The following is a 16,717-nucleotide window of genomic DNA, read 5'->3' on the forward strand; positions in this document are numbered from 1 at the left end:
CAAGTATATCAAAGAAGAATCAAAGAATTCACAAAAATGATTCAAATACAATCAGTCTACTCTTAGGTTCCTGATGGATGTGTTATTAGCTATATTTAACATATTGAAGAAGAAAAACAGAGAACATACTGAATACTGTAATATATGCCATGACCATTCTTGAAATCACATTTTCACTAAGTGATTAAGCTTTTGGAAAACTGGCCACAAAGTTGACCTGAGACTGATTTGGAAGATTGGGGCTGATTTGTATGTAAATATAATCCTTTATAATTAAAAATGTAACTACTACCTAGACAAATAGCTGTTTTTTTTTTGTTTGTTTGTTTGGTTTTTTTTTTTTTGAGACGCTCTGTCAGCCAGGCTAGAGTGCATTGGCACAATCTCGGCTCACTGCAACCTCTGCCTCCTGGGCTCAAGCAATTCTCCTGCCTCATCCTCCCCAGTAGCTGGGATTACAGGTGTGTGCCACCACACCCGGCTAATTTTTTGTATTTTTAGTAGAGACAGGGTTTCACCCTGTTGGCCAGGCTGGTCTTGAACTCCTGACCTCAGGTGATCTGCCCGCCTCGGCCTCCCAAAGTGCTGGGATTACAGGCGTGAGCCACGGCACCCAGCCGACAAATAGCTTTCATACTTTTTTGACCATGACCTGTAGTATGAAGTGTACCTTACATAGCAACCCAGTGCCCAAATATATGTTGTGTATTTGTGTGTGTGTATCTGAAACAATATCCTTACTATGTACAGTACATTCTATTAGTTGCTATTCTGTTCTGTTTCTTTTTTTATTATTTTTTTTTAACACTGTTTGCAACCTATGTGTGAAAACACTCATTTGGATAAATGTGTAATATTTTCATCTTATGGAAGCCTTCATGAAAAATCAGTTTTAGAATTGAAAAAGAAAGGTGAAAAAGTAAGAATGATTATAAAGGATACTAGAGAAATATGGAGTCATCGGGTGTAACTGTTGTATAAATATCCAGAATGCTTCCTAGACGTGTTTGTCTACTATGTGTAGGAGCAAGCTAATCCAACCTCTATATCATTTTGAATTAATACTGTGTACTGCTGAAATAATTGTTATGTATCCCCGTATTTTTGTCCTGTCCCTTTTCTGCCCCTTTGAGCAATCTTGAACAAATTGGCTGTGGTTTTCTTAGTTGGTTGGAATTAGTATCATTTACAAATTTGAATAATTCTAGTCTGTACTCTATTCCTCCGAATTATTTATAATACAGCTATATGGCTAAGACTCAGAGAACCCCAATACTTTCATTCTTTATCTAGAGAGGTGTTTAGACCACATCTTCAAAAAAAGGTACCCCTCCAATTCAATAGTGATTTCCTTTGAAAAATCTTATTTTGAACTTTGTTGACTTTTTCGAAGGCCTCCTATTTATGTGTTAACATTTTAATCACTCAGTTACATAGTTCTTGAGGAACTGCAATAAATAGCAAGAATTCCCCTGCAGAAACCGTGTTTCTTTTTCTCAAATAAATTTGTTTATTTATGGCTTTTTATACACAGAGCACTTGCCTTAGAATAACTTATAAAAGTAGTGTTACCGTAAACTGTTCTAGCCCATCATGCCATTTAGCTCATCATAAGAAATAAAGTATGTTTAGTAATAATGTTTGTTAAGTGTTAAGCAGTACTAATATCAAATTCATTCTTTCAAAAAATATTTATTGAGTACCTATTATGGGCCAGGCATTTGTTCTAGGTTCTGGGGATGATTAGTGAATAAGACACAAAAATTCCTGCCCTTTGGTGCTCATACTGGAGTTGGGGAGAAACAGAGATTTTTTGTCAAGTGAAATATATACTCATTTAGAACCTAACGGGTTATATGAAGAAAAACAAGCAATGAAGAAGATTGCGGACAGTTCATCCTGCCTGTAGTTCCCAGCCCAGTGGGCATGTAGGAGGCTCAAAGTGAGTGCCGTGGTTTTTAAGTTTCTTCTGAAAGTGGCCAATCAGCAAGGAAAAAGGCATCAGACCTATAGATGCTGCATGAATGTAGGTATTCAGGCAAAAAGCAATCAGATATCTCTAGTATGGAAGAATGGTTGTGAAGCATATTTCTTTGTGGATAATTAGTCACATTTATTTATCATTTGTGTGTGTGCCTGTGTGCACACACATCAGTGCACACATGCATGTGCCTTTAATACACCTTATTTATCTTTGGGTCGTAGGGGAGAGGGATTCTTTTGTGTTCACATTCTGGGTTATTTTTAATAATTGCTTTATTTTTTGTTATTGGGAAGCAGTAACAAGTATTGCCTGAACATGATTCTGGAACCAGACTCACTGGATTCAAATCTCAGCTTTGGCAATTACTAGCTATGTAAATTTGGAAAAGTTTTTTAACTTCTTTGGTTTCAGTGTCCTAATTTGTAAAATGTTAAGTTCCAAATAAAGCAACTTTCATTGAAATATTTCCTCAGAAAATGCAGGGGTTTATTTTTTTAAAAACAGATTGTGTCTTATAATATCTAAGGGGTGGAAAAACAGGACAGAAGAGAAAAGGTAACGTTTAAAAATAGGCAAAGACAATCTGAAAGGGCTACGTACTGTATGATTCCAACTATATAACATGCTGGAAAAGACAAAACTATGGAGTCAGTAAAACAGCAGTTGCCAAAAGTTAGGAAGACTCCACCATGCCTGGCTGGTGTCGTGCATTCTATGGGGTTTAGACAGATGCATAATGACATGTGTCTGTCATTATATTATCACACAGAGTAGTTTCACTGCCCTAAAAATCCCGTGTTCTGCCTCCCAGGCTCAAGCAATTCTCATGCATCAGCCTTCCAAGTAGCTGGGACTACAGGCGTGCACCACCAAACCTGGCTAATTTTAGTATTTTTAGTAGAGACGGGGTTTCACCATATTGGCCAGGCTGGTCTTGTTGGCCATGTTGGCCAGGCCTCAAGTCAGCCGCTTGCCTCGGCCTCCCCAGGTGCATGAGCCACTGCATCCAGCTTTAATTTCTTTTAACTTCTTTCTTTCTTTTCTTTTCTCTCTTTTTTTTTTTTGAGATGGAGTCTTGCTCTGTTGCCTAGTCTGGAGTGCGGTGGCACAATCGCGGCTCACTGCAACCTCTGTCTCCTCAGTTCAAGCTGTTCTGCCAGGTTCAAGCGATTATCCCACCTCAGTCTCCCAAATGGCTGGGATTACAGGCACACACCACCATGCCCAGCTAATTTTTGTATTTTTAGTAGAGACAGGGTTTTGCCATGTTGGCCAACCTGGTCTCAAGCTCCTGACCTCAGGTGATCCACCTGCCTTGGCCTCCCAAAGTGCTGAGATTACAGGCGTGAACCACCATGCCCGGCCCAGCTTTAATTTCTTTATGTTGGTTTTCACCTTTCTCTCATATCTCCTTGAGTAACTTATTAGTCAGCCTTTTAAATTATTTATCTAGTATTTCGAATTATTTATCTAGTATTATCTTGGTTTGGATCCACTGCTGGAGAGCTGTTGTGATCTTTTGGGGGTGTTATATAATCCCGTTTTTTTCATATTGCGAGAATTATTTTTCTGGTTTCTTCTTATTGGGGTAGACTATTTTGTCTACCCCAGTGAGAAGGAACTTATTTATTTCTAATTCAACTGAGTTTTTTTTTTTTTAGTTTTTTTTTACTCGTTGGGGATGTGACTTTATGGTTTCTTAGCTACCTTTGACTCAGCGTTTTCAGTGTGAAGACTCTGTTTGAGTTCCTTATTGTAGAGAATCTTTGTGTGATGGCTTTCTCAGATGCTGATGATAGTAGTGATGTGCTGGATTTGTGAGCAGGTTCACTGTCTCCTGTGGGGCTGGAATGGCAGAGGTCTCATGAAGCTTCTCTCATTCCCTAGTGATGTGCCCTTAAGAAAAAAAAAAAAAAAATCCCCAGTATTTTATTCACATGGTTGAACAGTGCAAGCTTGAGGCCAGTAGGAGGTGCCCATAGGTAAAAACCAGCTTCCACTAAAGCAGGTGGATAAATGCCATACTTAATAGTGAGCAGAGCTCCCAGCCTTGACAGAAGCAGCTGGGGAAGGTCTATGAAATGCACTGAGGTCTTTTCAGGGAGAAGGGAGGGAGCCACCACAGCTCTCCTTCCAGGCCAACAGGAAAGTAATACACCTCCCAGGCACACTCCTGACCTGCTGTTCCAGCTGTTCAAATCAGAAAGGCATCTCTTTTCATCTGCAGGAATACTGATGTTCCATGTAGACTTTCCCCCTATGAGCCTAGCACTGCACCTGTGCCTCTGATGAAAAACAACTTCCCACAAGTGGAAAGTTCAGGGACTCAAGGCCTGCAGACTGGTTTCTTTTGTCCCACACGGTGCCTCCGTAATGTGCGACTCCCCCTTTACCTGGAGGGCCAGACTACTGTGAATCCTGCTACTCCTCTGGGTCTAGCTGCTCAGTGGGACTCCCACACTCCAGGATGGTACTGGAGAATATCTGCCAAGGATCCAGTGATGTGACCTGTCCTCTACTCTCCCAGCAGCGGGTACCAGCACCAGTTCTGATGGGGGTAGGAGAGGAGTGACGTAGACTCTGAGATTTCCTTAGTTACAAATAACCTTAGTGTTGGCTTTCTCAGATGCCAGCAGTAGCAGTAATGTACTGGGCACATGGACAGACTCAAGACCTCCTGGTTAGCTGAGGCAATGCAGGCAATGGCAACAGCTGAGGGCATGCAGAAGTTTTCTCCTTCCTGAGTGCTGTGTTATTCTGCCTTCAGGTGTCATAATGGGCTGTGCCTGGCTACCAGCCAGGAGGTGGTGCTTGCAAAAGAGTACCAGGTGCGGTGGTAGTAGTGGAGTTTGTGCTTGCCTTATGTTACCCAGGGCAGGCACTCTGGGGTCTCAGGCAATGGGCAGGGCTATGGAGCCTCCAAATATCCCTGTCCATTGTGTTATGCTACCAGGGCTCATAAAGTGGCAAAGCCCGGTGAGGACTGGACCAGGCAAGTCCTCACTCAGGCTCTCCAGGTACAAGCACAAGCAGTGTCCCCAGTGGGGATCAGAGAACAGCTTTCTGGCCACTGGGGTAATGTTCCAGAGAGGAGCAGAGCTGCCTCTGGTGCACAGAAGAATCCACACAGGGAGTGGGAGCAGGAGGGAGTAGTAGAAGGCAGTAAGGCCCACTCAGCTCCCATGCACTTGGCACAGCAAGTCCCATACCCTCAGTATTCTGCTAACAGCAACTAGCTGTGTTCCAGGCAGTCTACACTTAGAACACAAAACTGCCCCAAGCAGTAAGCCTTCCTGCCAGCGATAGAAACCAGGCTTTCAGGCCATGCCCCTCCCTATCCACCTGCGAAGCAGGGGCGCCCAACTTCTGCACTATAGCACACTTCATGCCAGCCCCCTGGTTCTGGCCGACAGGGTTAGTCTCCACTTAAAATCATATTGCAAATCTCAGGAGCTCTTTTCAACCTGTTACTACAGCCTGAGTTACTGAGCAGACTTCTGTGAGGTAGGATCAGGAATGGCTTTCCTCCATCCCCGCTGGAATCTGGTAGTGCGTGCAAAGCACATCCTGATGCCACTCCTTCTCATGTATTCTCCACGCTCACTAAATTGGCTCCCATACTGAGTAGGGTTAAGGCCTTCCCCTGTGGCCTGGGCTGCCCAGCTTTGCTGTGGGAGTGTGTGTTCTGGTGGCTGAGTCTCCCCATCTTATTCTCTGGAGATTCAGAGTTTTCCATCTGGTTCACAGTGTAGGCTGCTGCCACCACTTCTTTTAAAGGATCTGTGGTTTTTTTCAGTTCTTCTGTTAAATTCTTGTGTTGCTTCTTGTGAAAAAAAGTTCACAGTGTGAATCTCTACACATACTTTGTTTTTCCAAGTAGGAGAGGTATGCTAACACTGTCTCCAGTCCACCATCATGTCTTGGTATCCTCCCTATAGTACTCCCAGTATCTGCAGGTCACAGAGCCACAGAGGCTGTGGCAGAGCCACCTGGATCCTCTAGGATTGGAGGAAACAGAGCAATGGAGATAGGACCCGGAGTTGGGAGGGCAGATGCTCAGAAATTATTATTAATTGTTATCACTCTGTTACTTATTTTTGAGGTTGTTCTGATATGGAATTACATATAAAGTAATATTTTAATTATGTTGGACATAACATTTATCTTCCATATGAATGGCTGATTCATTACATGGACAAAACATTTCACTTTCATTGTAGTAGTAGCTCTGTGTCTAACCTTGCCAAGTGCTTAATCCGGGAAGTCTTGGTTATGGTTCATTCTGGGAAAAAATTCAGTTAATATGGATCCAGACAGTATGCTAGTATTTGTTATTTAAATCATGCTTGTATAGGTGCAAACACCAGGTCATAGAAATGTGTGTGTTTGTGTGTGTGTGTGTGTGTGTGTGTGTGTGTATGTGCACATTACCAAATGCCAACCACCACTGAAGTGGGAAAAACAATGACGTATTTATAAATTATATTCTGTTTATACGTCAAACAAATAAGGTAATTGTTTAAATTTTTTACCTGCCGGTTGTTCCTTGAAAACTCATGAGTGACTATAATTTTTTTCGTTTCAGAGCTATTTGAAAATCACAATGCAAATTCTTTATACACACACATACATACACACACACACACATCCCAATCAGCAATGTTATACAGTTGAACCACATTAAAATTAATTTCTCAAAGGTAGCTTTGAAGGAGAAAGAAGTTGCAAACACTTGAACTCAAATTCTGTTCTCTAACCCTAATCTCCTTTCCTTCCAGCTCTCCTAGTTCTTCTTTCATTCCCACTAAATTTGTACTTTATTTGGACTCATTACAAGTCCCTGTCTCATAAAGCCCTTCCATATTTTTCCAATCTGTCAAGCCCCTCCTCGTTTTACTTTTCTTCCTGCCTATCCTTGGACTTTGTCAGCCATCTGAGTACTAGAATTCACCATCTCTCTAGATTGCTTTGTGGCCAAATTTATACAGCAGGCTTTTCTTGACAATTTCTACCTTTAGCATATTATCTTACAATCTGGTAATTAGCCTATAAATATTTAATGGAAGAAAGGCAAGAGAGAGAAAATTCTTAGGTTTTGCAGTAACAATACTGAAAAATTCTTGTGGAAATCTGTGTGACTCGTCCTGCTTGGAAGCATTATGAATTCATGTTATTGAATATCAACTAGGCCCTTAACTACTGTTGCCCAGTGTTTTTATTTTTCTGTCTCCATCCTATTTCCCATTATGTCCATTGCAATCACTTCTAATCCCAAAGCTATCAATTCTATTATCTGTCTCCTTTTTTCAGTATCTCTCCTTACCCTTTTTCTCCTCTTTAGTACCCCCTTCAAATTATGTGTGTGTATGTGTGTGTGTGACCAAATGCCAACCACCACTGACACACATACATACATGGGGGAAGTGGTATTGGCATAGGCAACTTTCAAAAGTTAATACCCTATCTTTGTGCTTAATTTATTCTTCTCTCCTCCCATGTCAGCTACACTCTCCTCAGTGGTCATTAATGACCTCTGAATGGCCAGCATTTTCTTCTCAGAGCCTATACAATTTGATCTATCTATGGCATGGCATTATGGATATTCTAGAAATTCTGCCCTGTTTTGGCATTACAACACAATTCTCCCTGGCTCTTGTCCTGTAACTCTGATGGCTCTTTAGTCTATTTAGCTGATGTCTTCATCTTCTAGCCCTTAAATGTAGGTGTCCCTCGAGTGCCTGCCCTTTTCTCTGTTCTTACACCTCAGGAGAGATTCTAAAACATTAGACAAAGTCTAGAATCAAGCCCAGTGAGTATAAGAATCATCAAAAATTCTAGCTGGAAAAAAAAAAAACCCATCAAAAAGTGGGCTAAGGACATGAATAGACAGTTCTCAAAAGAAGATATACAAATGGCAAACAAACATGTAAAAAATGCTCAACATCACTAATTATCAGGGAGATGCAAATCAAAACCGCAATGTGATACCACCTCACTCCTGCAAGAATGGCGTAATGAAAAAAATTTTTTAAAAATAGATATTGGCATGGATGTGGTGAAAAGGGAAAACTTTTTCACTGCTGGTGAGAATGTAAACTAGTACAACCAATATGGAAAACTTTGTAGCTTCCTTAAAGAACTAAAAGTAGATCTACCATTTGATCCAGCAATCCCACTACTGGGTATCTGCCCAGAGAAAAAGAAGATATTATACGAAAAAGATACTTGCACACTCATATTCATAGCAGCACAATTCACAATTGCAAAAATATGGAAACAGCTCAAACGCCCATCAGTCAATGAGTGGATAAAGAAAATGTGGTATGTATATATACCATGGAATATTACTCAGCCATAAAAAGGAATGAAATAACGGCATTCACACAACCTGGATGGAGTTGGAGACCATTATTCTAAGTGAAGTAACTCAGGAATGGAAAACCAAACATCATACGCTCTCACTTACAAGTCACAGCTAAGCTATGAGAATGCAAAGGCATAAGAATGATACAGTGGACTTTGGGGACTCATGGGGAAGGGTGGGAGCAGGGTGGAGGATACAAGGGTACACATTGGGTACAGTGTACACTGCTCAGGTGATGGGTGCACCGAAATCTCAGAAATCACCACTAAAGATCTTAATCATGTAACCAAATACCACCTGTTCTCCAAAAACTCTTAAAATAAAAAAATAATAATAAAATTCTAAGCCCAGCTACTTGGGAGGCCAGGATGGATCACTGGAGGCCAGTAGTTCAAGAGCAGCCTGGGCAATATAGCAAGACCCTATCTCTAAAAAAAGAAGAAAAAACTGCAAAACTTAGCTGAATGCAGTGGCGCACACCTATAGTCCCAACTACTTGGGAGGCTGAAGTGGGAGGAGGATTGCTTGAACCTGGGAGGCAGAGGTTGCAGTGAGCCGTGATTGCGCCACTGCACTCCAGCCTGAGCAACAGAGTGAGATCCTATCTCGGGCGGGGGGGAAAGAAAGAAAGCAAAAAACAATTAGCCAGTTGTTGTGGCATGCACTATAGTTTTAGCTACCTGAGAGACTGAAGTGGGAAAATCTCTTGAGCCGAGGAGTTTGAGGCTGAAATGCCACCACACTTCAGCCTGGGCAACAGAGTAAGACCTTGCCTCTTAAAAAAAAAAGAATCACGTAAGATTCTTGTTTAAAATGTAAAACAGGTTTCTAGATCCTGCCCTCAGAGATTGTGATTAAGTAAGTCTAGAATGAAGTCCAGAAATCTGGATTTTTAACAAGCTCTGCAGTGAACTATGATTCCGCCACTGCACTCCAACCTGGATGACAAAGCAAGACCCTATCTCAAAAAAAAAAAAAAAAAAAAGGAATGCAGGGCCACAATTTGAAGTAGTAATGTTCTATAGTTCTATCTACTTCAATGACTTCAGTCATCACTTCCATGCTGGTTACTCTCAAGTATTTTAACATCCCATTCATGAATTTTCCTTACTTGGACCATACTTTGTGGATCTTAAGACCAAAAGTGGAGCTGATAATCAACTACCATGTCCTTGCTTTAATTATTGACATAATAAAATACTAGCAGAAACACTGGTAAATAGCTCTACACTAAGATCCCACTGTCAGTTCCACCACAGTCTCATCTGTCCTGTGGCCCCTCTCCTGAGACCTGCCTGTAATCCAGCGACAAAGAGGTCATACCTGACACACAGAGTTTCACCAATATTTTAATTGGTTGAAATGTATCAGTTAAATATTACCGCTGTTAAAGATGATAATGTAATCACGTGGGAACATGAGAGAAGGAACTGGTATTAGTAGGGAGGATTACAAGTTCAAGACGTAAAATGATTTACGTACTAATTTGGATGGAGTGGCCTACATCAAGTCCAAGATCACTAGGACTGTATTCTTCAAATCTGGCTGATTATCAGAATCTGAGACCCAACCCTGAGAAATTTTGATTCAGTAGGACTGGGGCCCACCAGAATCACTAGTAGGACCCAAAAATCACTTATTTTTTGGTTTGTTTTTCTGGGTTTTTTGAGACAGAGTCTTCCTCTGTCACCTGGGCTGGAGTGCAGTGGCGTGATCTCGGCTCACTGCAACCATCTCCTGGATTCAAGCAGTTCTTGTGCCTCAGCCTCCCAAGAAGCTGGGATTACAGGCATGCGCCACCACACCAGGCTAATTTTTGTATTTTTAGTAGAGACGGGGTTTTGCCATGTTGGCCAGGCTGGTCTCAAATTCCTGACCTCAAGCAATCCACCCACCTTGGCTTCCCAAAGTGCTGGGATTACAGGCATGAGCCACCACGCCCAGCCAGAAATCACTATTTTTTTTTACATTTTCCCCAGCAATTGAGAACATAGAGAAGTTGTACCAAAGTGTTGCCCCCCTATTGGACCTCAAGCAGGCCTTTTTCATTCCTAGCACGATTAAAAAGATTAAGCAAGGATATGTGACTGATTCTGTACAAACTACCACCACTGCTAGAAAGTATCACTTGCATATATTTTATAGACAGAAAGCAACTCAATGTTAAATTCCACTCAGCAGTATTCACTTTATTCCTGGCAATAAAGAACTTCATTTCTAGTTTCTGTGAAAGTAAACTCCCCAAGGAAAAAAACTCCACATGTAGGAAAAACATGCAGCAAAATGTAGTCACCTTTATATTAGTTTTTTTGAATTTTAAGAGAAAAATTGTAATTTTAGATTCTCATCTAAGTTAAATTAGTACTTGAATCAAAAGATATAATGATGTTTTAATCAGGGGTTACTTTTCTCTGAATCATATGTACAGGTTATTGAAACAAAGGAAGAATAACACTTCTGTAAAATGTTGTGTCATGGGTTTTATCTAGAGTCACTTATTACTTATATGATTCCTGAGTCACTAATTACTAAGGCTTTCCTATAAGGAAAAGATTACTAACAATAGGCAATGTGAGCAATTGCAAAACTTTTTGAATAGTAATTATTATAGGTACAGAAAGATTTTTGAAAACTCTATTGAAGGAATTAAATTCTAATAAATTACGTTTATTTCAAACATGGAATTAGCATCACTTTTTATTCAGAGATATGTACTTTTTTCCTGACAAATGAAAATCAACTTTGGGGATTTAGAAGCCTACAAACAGGTTTATAAAGAAATGTATCTGTAACACTAACAGCATTATTATAGTATTTATTATCCAGAGTAAGGCGGTTATAGGTTTTATGTTAAAGATACCTTTTGAAAGTAAGGCTTCTGGCCCTTAACTTTGTTTATAATACTGAAACCTTTAGCCGGGCATGGTGGTGCATGCCTGTGGTCCTGGCGACTCAAGAGGCTGAAGTAGGAGGATCACTTGAGCCTGGGAGGTCGAGGCTGCAGTGAGCTGTGGCTCTGCACTCTAGCCTAGGCAACAGAGTGAGACCCTGTCTCAAAAAATAGATGTATATATTAAAACCTAATATATGTAACTACTTTCATGAAAAAATTGAACTAAAATAATTGAGACTGCTGCTGTATGTTTTGTGCAACTAAAATAATTGAGACTGCTGCTGTTATGTTTTGTGCAATTGAAATTAGATTTGGTATGTTTTAAACAGCTCATTCTAGACAGAAGTTAACTGAAATTCATAAATGTTCTTAGTTATTCCCTGCCACCCTTTCCCCACACACACACTTGAACTGTTCTGCACTTTGAAACACAAAGCAACTTGTCAGTTCAGTTTATTCAGTCAGGGTCAGTTCTGTGAAAACAAAGCCAAGGCAATTGTTTGATTTAATTGACTAGACAAACTGGTTATACAGGTTAGTAGAACTTAGTTTTATTTTTGTCCAGCTGCATATTTGAATGTTCATAAAGTAACTTAGTAAAATAATAAGATTCCAGTGACATTGTAATAGATTTTAAAGAATAATTACCAAAGCAAAGAAAAAAAGCATTCTAAAACCCAAACTATAGAAGCTATTCATGGTATTTTTTTCTTTATGGCTCCACTTTCACTATAATGAAATGTGTTCCCCCAAAAAAGTAGCCTTCTTTTCTTTCACTATTCATTTCCTTCTTTTTTTTTTTTTAATTTTTTTTTTTGAGGATTTTTTTTCCTGGGCTGTAGTTAATATAACTATCAGAAAATTTCCTGTACGATTTAGATGAATAAATGCTTTTACAGAATAGTTCTCTATGTGCAAGCAGACATCCTCTAACAGTTGGTCAGTCCCCTTTTGGCTTCAGTGTCCTCCTTACCCAGCCAACCTCATGGCTGATCATTTTAACAATGTTCTCATTACTATCCTTGATTCTTTCTGCCTCCCACCATACTTTCCACTATATCCATCCCACTGTTCCCTGCTTCTTCAGCTCCTGGGCTTCTAATCACTCATTATTTTATTAAAATGAGTGGAAAACCAAAAAATTGATATGCTAAAGTATACTCTTAAAGGTCTTAATACTTTAAAAGTATATAGATCTCATGAACATAATTCATTTGAGGAAAAAAATACAAATCATTTCTTGTCCCAGGAAAACAGTAAATCTTTAATGGAACTTTTTAGCAATTATGACAAAAAGAATGGAAAAATGTTTAAACATATATAAAAGGCTAGACGTTTATCGCCAAAGAGTATCTAAAGGTCATAGAATAGTTAGGAATTCTGTCATTTTGTTTTGTGTAATAAATACCCCCTTCCTTACCCTTTCACCCTAATAATAGATATCCACCATTTTGTTGTGATTATCCAACTATAGAGTACCTTTTTCAAGAACTCATTATATACCAAAGTAGGAGCTTGCTGACACTGATAATGCTTTATTTAGTTTTGTAGTGACATACAATTACCATTTGCTTAGGAAAAAAAATAAAGAACAAAAACAAGTAAATTTTTTAAAACTATGGTTGAGTATATATAAGTTGATAAAAATCCTTTGGGAGAAAACTTTTGTCTTGTGTGTTAAGAGCATTAAATAGTCATAACCCTTAGCCTAGTGTGTCTTCTATCCTGAAAAAAAATTAACAAAGCAAATACTAACTTAAGAAAAAAAACTACAGCACTGAAAAGATTTGTTGTAATATTGTTTATGCTAACATAAATTATGTAAATTTTTATATATTGTTTATACTGACTTATAATTTATTACTATACATAGTGTAAATTATGATACATTGGCTTTGGTAGGCAGTTTTGTAACCGCTAATAATATAAATACCATACTATTAACAATCTAGAAAAATGATTCTGGTATAGGTTATGTGAAAAGGCACAACATAAAATTGTATATAGTACACTAGCAATGAACAGTCTGACAAAGGAAATTAAGAAAACAATTCCATGTACAATAGCATCAAAAAGAAAAAAATACAGCCAGGCATGATGGCTCTGGACTTTGAAAGGCCAAGGCCAGAAGAATTGCTTGAGCTCAGGAGTTCAAGCCCATCCTGGGCAGCATAGTGAGACTCTGTCTCTATAAAAAATAAAATAAAATTAGCTGGGCGTGGTGGCTCATGCTTGTAGTCCCAGCTACTCAGGAGGCTGAGGTGGGAGGATTACTTGAGCCCAGGAGGTAGGCTGCAGTGAGCCATGATGTTGCCACTGCACTCCAGACTAGGTGACAGAGTGAGTCCCTGTCTCAAAAAAAAAAAAAAAAAAAAAAAAAAAAGGAAGAAGAAAACATTTAGGAATAAATTAACCAAATGGACACAAGACATCCCATATTCATGGATTAGAAGATTTAATGTTGTTAGGATGATAATACTACCCAAAACATTCTACAAATTAGATTCAGTCCCTATCAAAATCCCAATGGCATTTTTTACAGAAATGGAAAAACTGATCCTAAAATTCATATGGAATTTCAAGGAACCCTAAATGGCCAAAACAATCTTTAAAAGGAAAAACAAAGTTGTAGGGCTCAGATTTCCAGATTTCTGAACTAAGGAACCCTAAATGGCCAAAACAATCTTTAAAAGGAAAAACAAAGTTGTAGGGCTCAGATTTCCAGATTTCTGAACTTACTGTAAAGCTACAGTCAGCAAAACAGTGTGCAACTAGAATAAGGATGGACATAAAAACCCACGGAATATTAATAGAATAGAGCCCAGAAGTAAACACTTGCCTATATGGCCAGTCATTTTCAACAAGAGTGCTAGGACCATTTCATGGAGAAAAGCCAGTCTTTTCAACAAATGGGGCTGGTAAAACTGAGTATCTACATGCAAAAGAATGAAGTTGGACCCTTACCTTACACCATATTCAAAAACTAACTCAGACTGGATCAGAGACCTAAATTTAAGCATTAAAGGTATAAAATGCATAGAAGAAAACATAGGAGAAAATCATAACCTTGGATTTGGCAATTTCTGCAAAAGGACAAGCACAAAAACATGAAATAGATAAATTGAATTTCCTAATTATAAAAAATTGTGAGTTAAAGGAGATTATCAGCCGGACCCAATGGCTCATGCCTGTAATCCCAGCACTTTGGGAGGCCAAGGCAGGCAGATCACTTGAAGTCAGGAATCCGAGACCAGCCTGGCCAACATGGTGAAACCCCGTATCTACTAAAAATATGAAAATTAGCCAGGCATGGTGGCGCACGCCTGTAATCCCAGCTACTCAGAAGGCTGAGGCAAGAGGATTTCTTGAATCCAGGAGGCGGAGGTTGCAGTGAGCCGAGATCGCACCACTGCACTCCAGCCTGGGTGACAGAGCAAGACTCCATCTCAAAATAAGTAAGTAAGTAAATAAATAAGATTATCAAGAAAGTGAAAAGACAACCCACAAAATGGAAGAAAATATTTGCAAATTACATATCTAATAAGACTATATTATTAAGAATATATAAACTCCTACAACTCAGCAACAACAACAAGAAAAATCACAATTAAAATATAAGCAAAAGACTTGGGAAGACTTCTCTCCAAAGAAGATATACAAATGCCCAGTTTGCACATGAAATAACATGCTTTGGCCAGGATGTGGAGAAATTGTAATCAAATTTCTTGCTGGTAGGAATGTAAAATGGTATCACCACTGTGGAACCGTTGCAGTTCCTCAAAAAGTTAAATATAGAATTACCATATGACCTAACAGTTCTACTCCACTTCTAGGTAGCTACCCAACAGAAGTGAAACAAGAACTCAAGATATACAGTATTTGTCCACCAATGTTCATAGCAGCATTATTCACAATAGCCAAACAGTGGAAACCCAAGTATTCATCAAGAGATCAATGGATAAACAAAATGTACTATAAACATACAGTGGACTATTATTTACCATTAAAAGGAATGAAGTTCTGATACATGATACAACATAGATGAACTTTGAAAACGTCACACTAAGTGAAATAAGCAGACAGCAAAGGACAAATATTGTGTTATTCCACTTATGTGAGGTATCTGGAATAGGCAAATTCACAGAGACAGAAAGTAAGATACAGGTTTCTAGGGCCAGGAGGGAGGAGAAAATGGGGAGTTTTTGTTTAATGGGTACAGAGTTTCCATATGGGCTGATGGAAGTGTTCTGGAAATAGAAGTGGTAGCTATTCAACATTATGAATGTACTTAATGCCACTGAATTGTACACTTTTCACATGATTAAAATGGTAAATTTTACATTATATTTTAAACCACATTTGTCAAATATTTATACATAATGATTTGGATATATAAATTATGTATTTTTAAAACAAGGGAATATGAAGAAATGAAAAAATTATTGAATTATGGTGTGAATATTTTTAGTAGAAGTAAAGCTGAAATAAAAGAGTTTAACTTTTAGCTAAGTGTTTCCATTTTAAAAAGATATATCTTATGTCATATAGCTTTTCAGACCAAGACAAATACTAAGAAAATTTAAGTTTATGCATTCTCAAAATTGCTATTAATATTTTATTTAAAATTTTTTCAGCCAGGCGAGGTGGCTCACACCCGTAATCCCCGCACTTTGGGAGGCTGAGGTGGGCGATCACCTGAGGTCAGGAGTTCAAGACCAGCCTGGCCAACATGGTGAAACCCCATCTCTACTAAAATTACAAAAATTAGTGGGGCATGGTGGCAGGCACCTGTAATCCCAGCTACTCGGAAAGCTGAGGCAGGAGAATCACTTGAACCTGGAAGGCGGAGGTTGCAGTGAGCCGAGATCGCGCCACTGCACTCTAGCCTGGGCGACAGAGCGAGACTGTCTCAAAAAAAAGAAAACAAAAAAAATTATTGTTTATAGTTGCTATTAAGAATAGCTATATTGATTCACTCTTAAAACCTTCAAATTTACACAGGAAAAGCTTTTCAGAATAATTCATGTCAAAGGAATTTCTGTACTATATTTGTGCTAGAGCATTTTGAATGATTTTATTTTGTTGTCACATTTTCTAGATTTTAATGAAACCTGTGTTTCTTTAGCTTGACAGAGCCAATTCGCTATTAAACCAGACTCAACAGCCTTACAGGTATCTCATTGAATCAGTGCGTCAGAGAGATTCTAAGATTGATTCACTGACGGAATCTATTGCACAACTTGAGAAAGATGTCAGGTAAACCATCTACAAATCTTTTATTTGAATAATAAAGACATTGTTACCATATTGCTGCTGTAGGTGAATTTGGGTTGTAAATCATGAACAGAAAATTTAAATAATGAAGGCGTCTTAAATGTAATGAATATTAAACTTTTCTTAGAAAAACTAAGGTCACATCACATCAGGTGTTCACATTCCACCTGTGATCAGATGTCTTAGCATGGAAATAACAATG

The 16,717-nt window shown here is 38.9% G+C and overlaps 1 protein-coding gene across 4 annotated transcripts in view; it reads left to right on the forward strand.

Moving 5' to 3' along the window:
* The window catches only part of PIBF1 (progesterone immunomodulatory binding factor 1), a 298,753-nt gene that overhangs the window by 169,940 nt on the left and 112,096 nt on the right, over window positions 1-16,717 (forward strand). For 3 of the 4 annotated variants that reach the window (XM_001136372.5, XM_063792192.1, XM_024348282.3), the window contains one exon: window positions 16,367-16,497. The exons of the other annotated variant lie outside the window; for it this stretch is intronic. In XM_001136372.5, coding sequence (XP_001136372.1) covers window positions 16,367-16,497 — 131 coding nt within the window. The remainder of the gene's footprint in view (window positions 1-16,366; window positions 16,498-16,717) is intronic. 4 annotated transcript variants of the gene reach the window in all.

This window comes from Pan troglodytes, chromosome 14, assembly GCF_028858775.2.
Source record: "Pan troglodytes isolate AG18354 chromosome 14, NHGRI_mPanTro3-v2.0_pri, whole genome shotgun sequence".
In the NCBI taxonomy this organism is placed as follows: Eukaryota; Metazoa; Chordata; class Mammalia; order Primates; family Hominidae; genus Pan; species Pan troglodytes.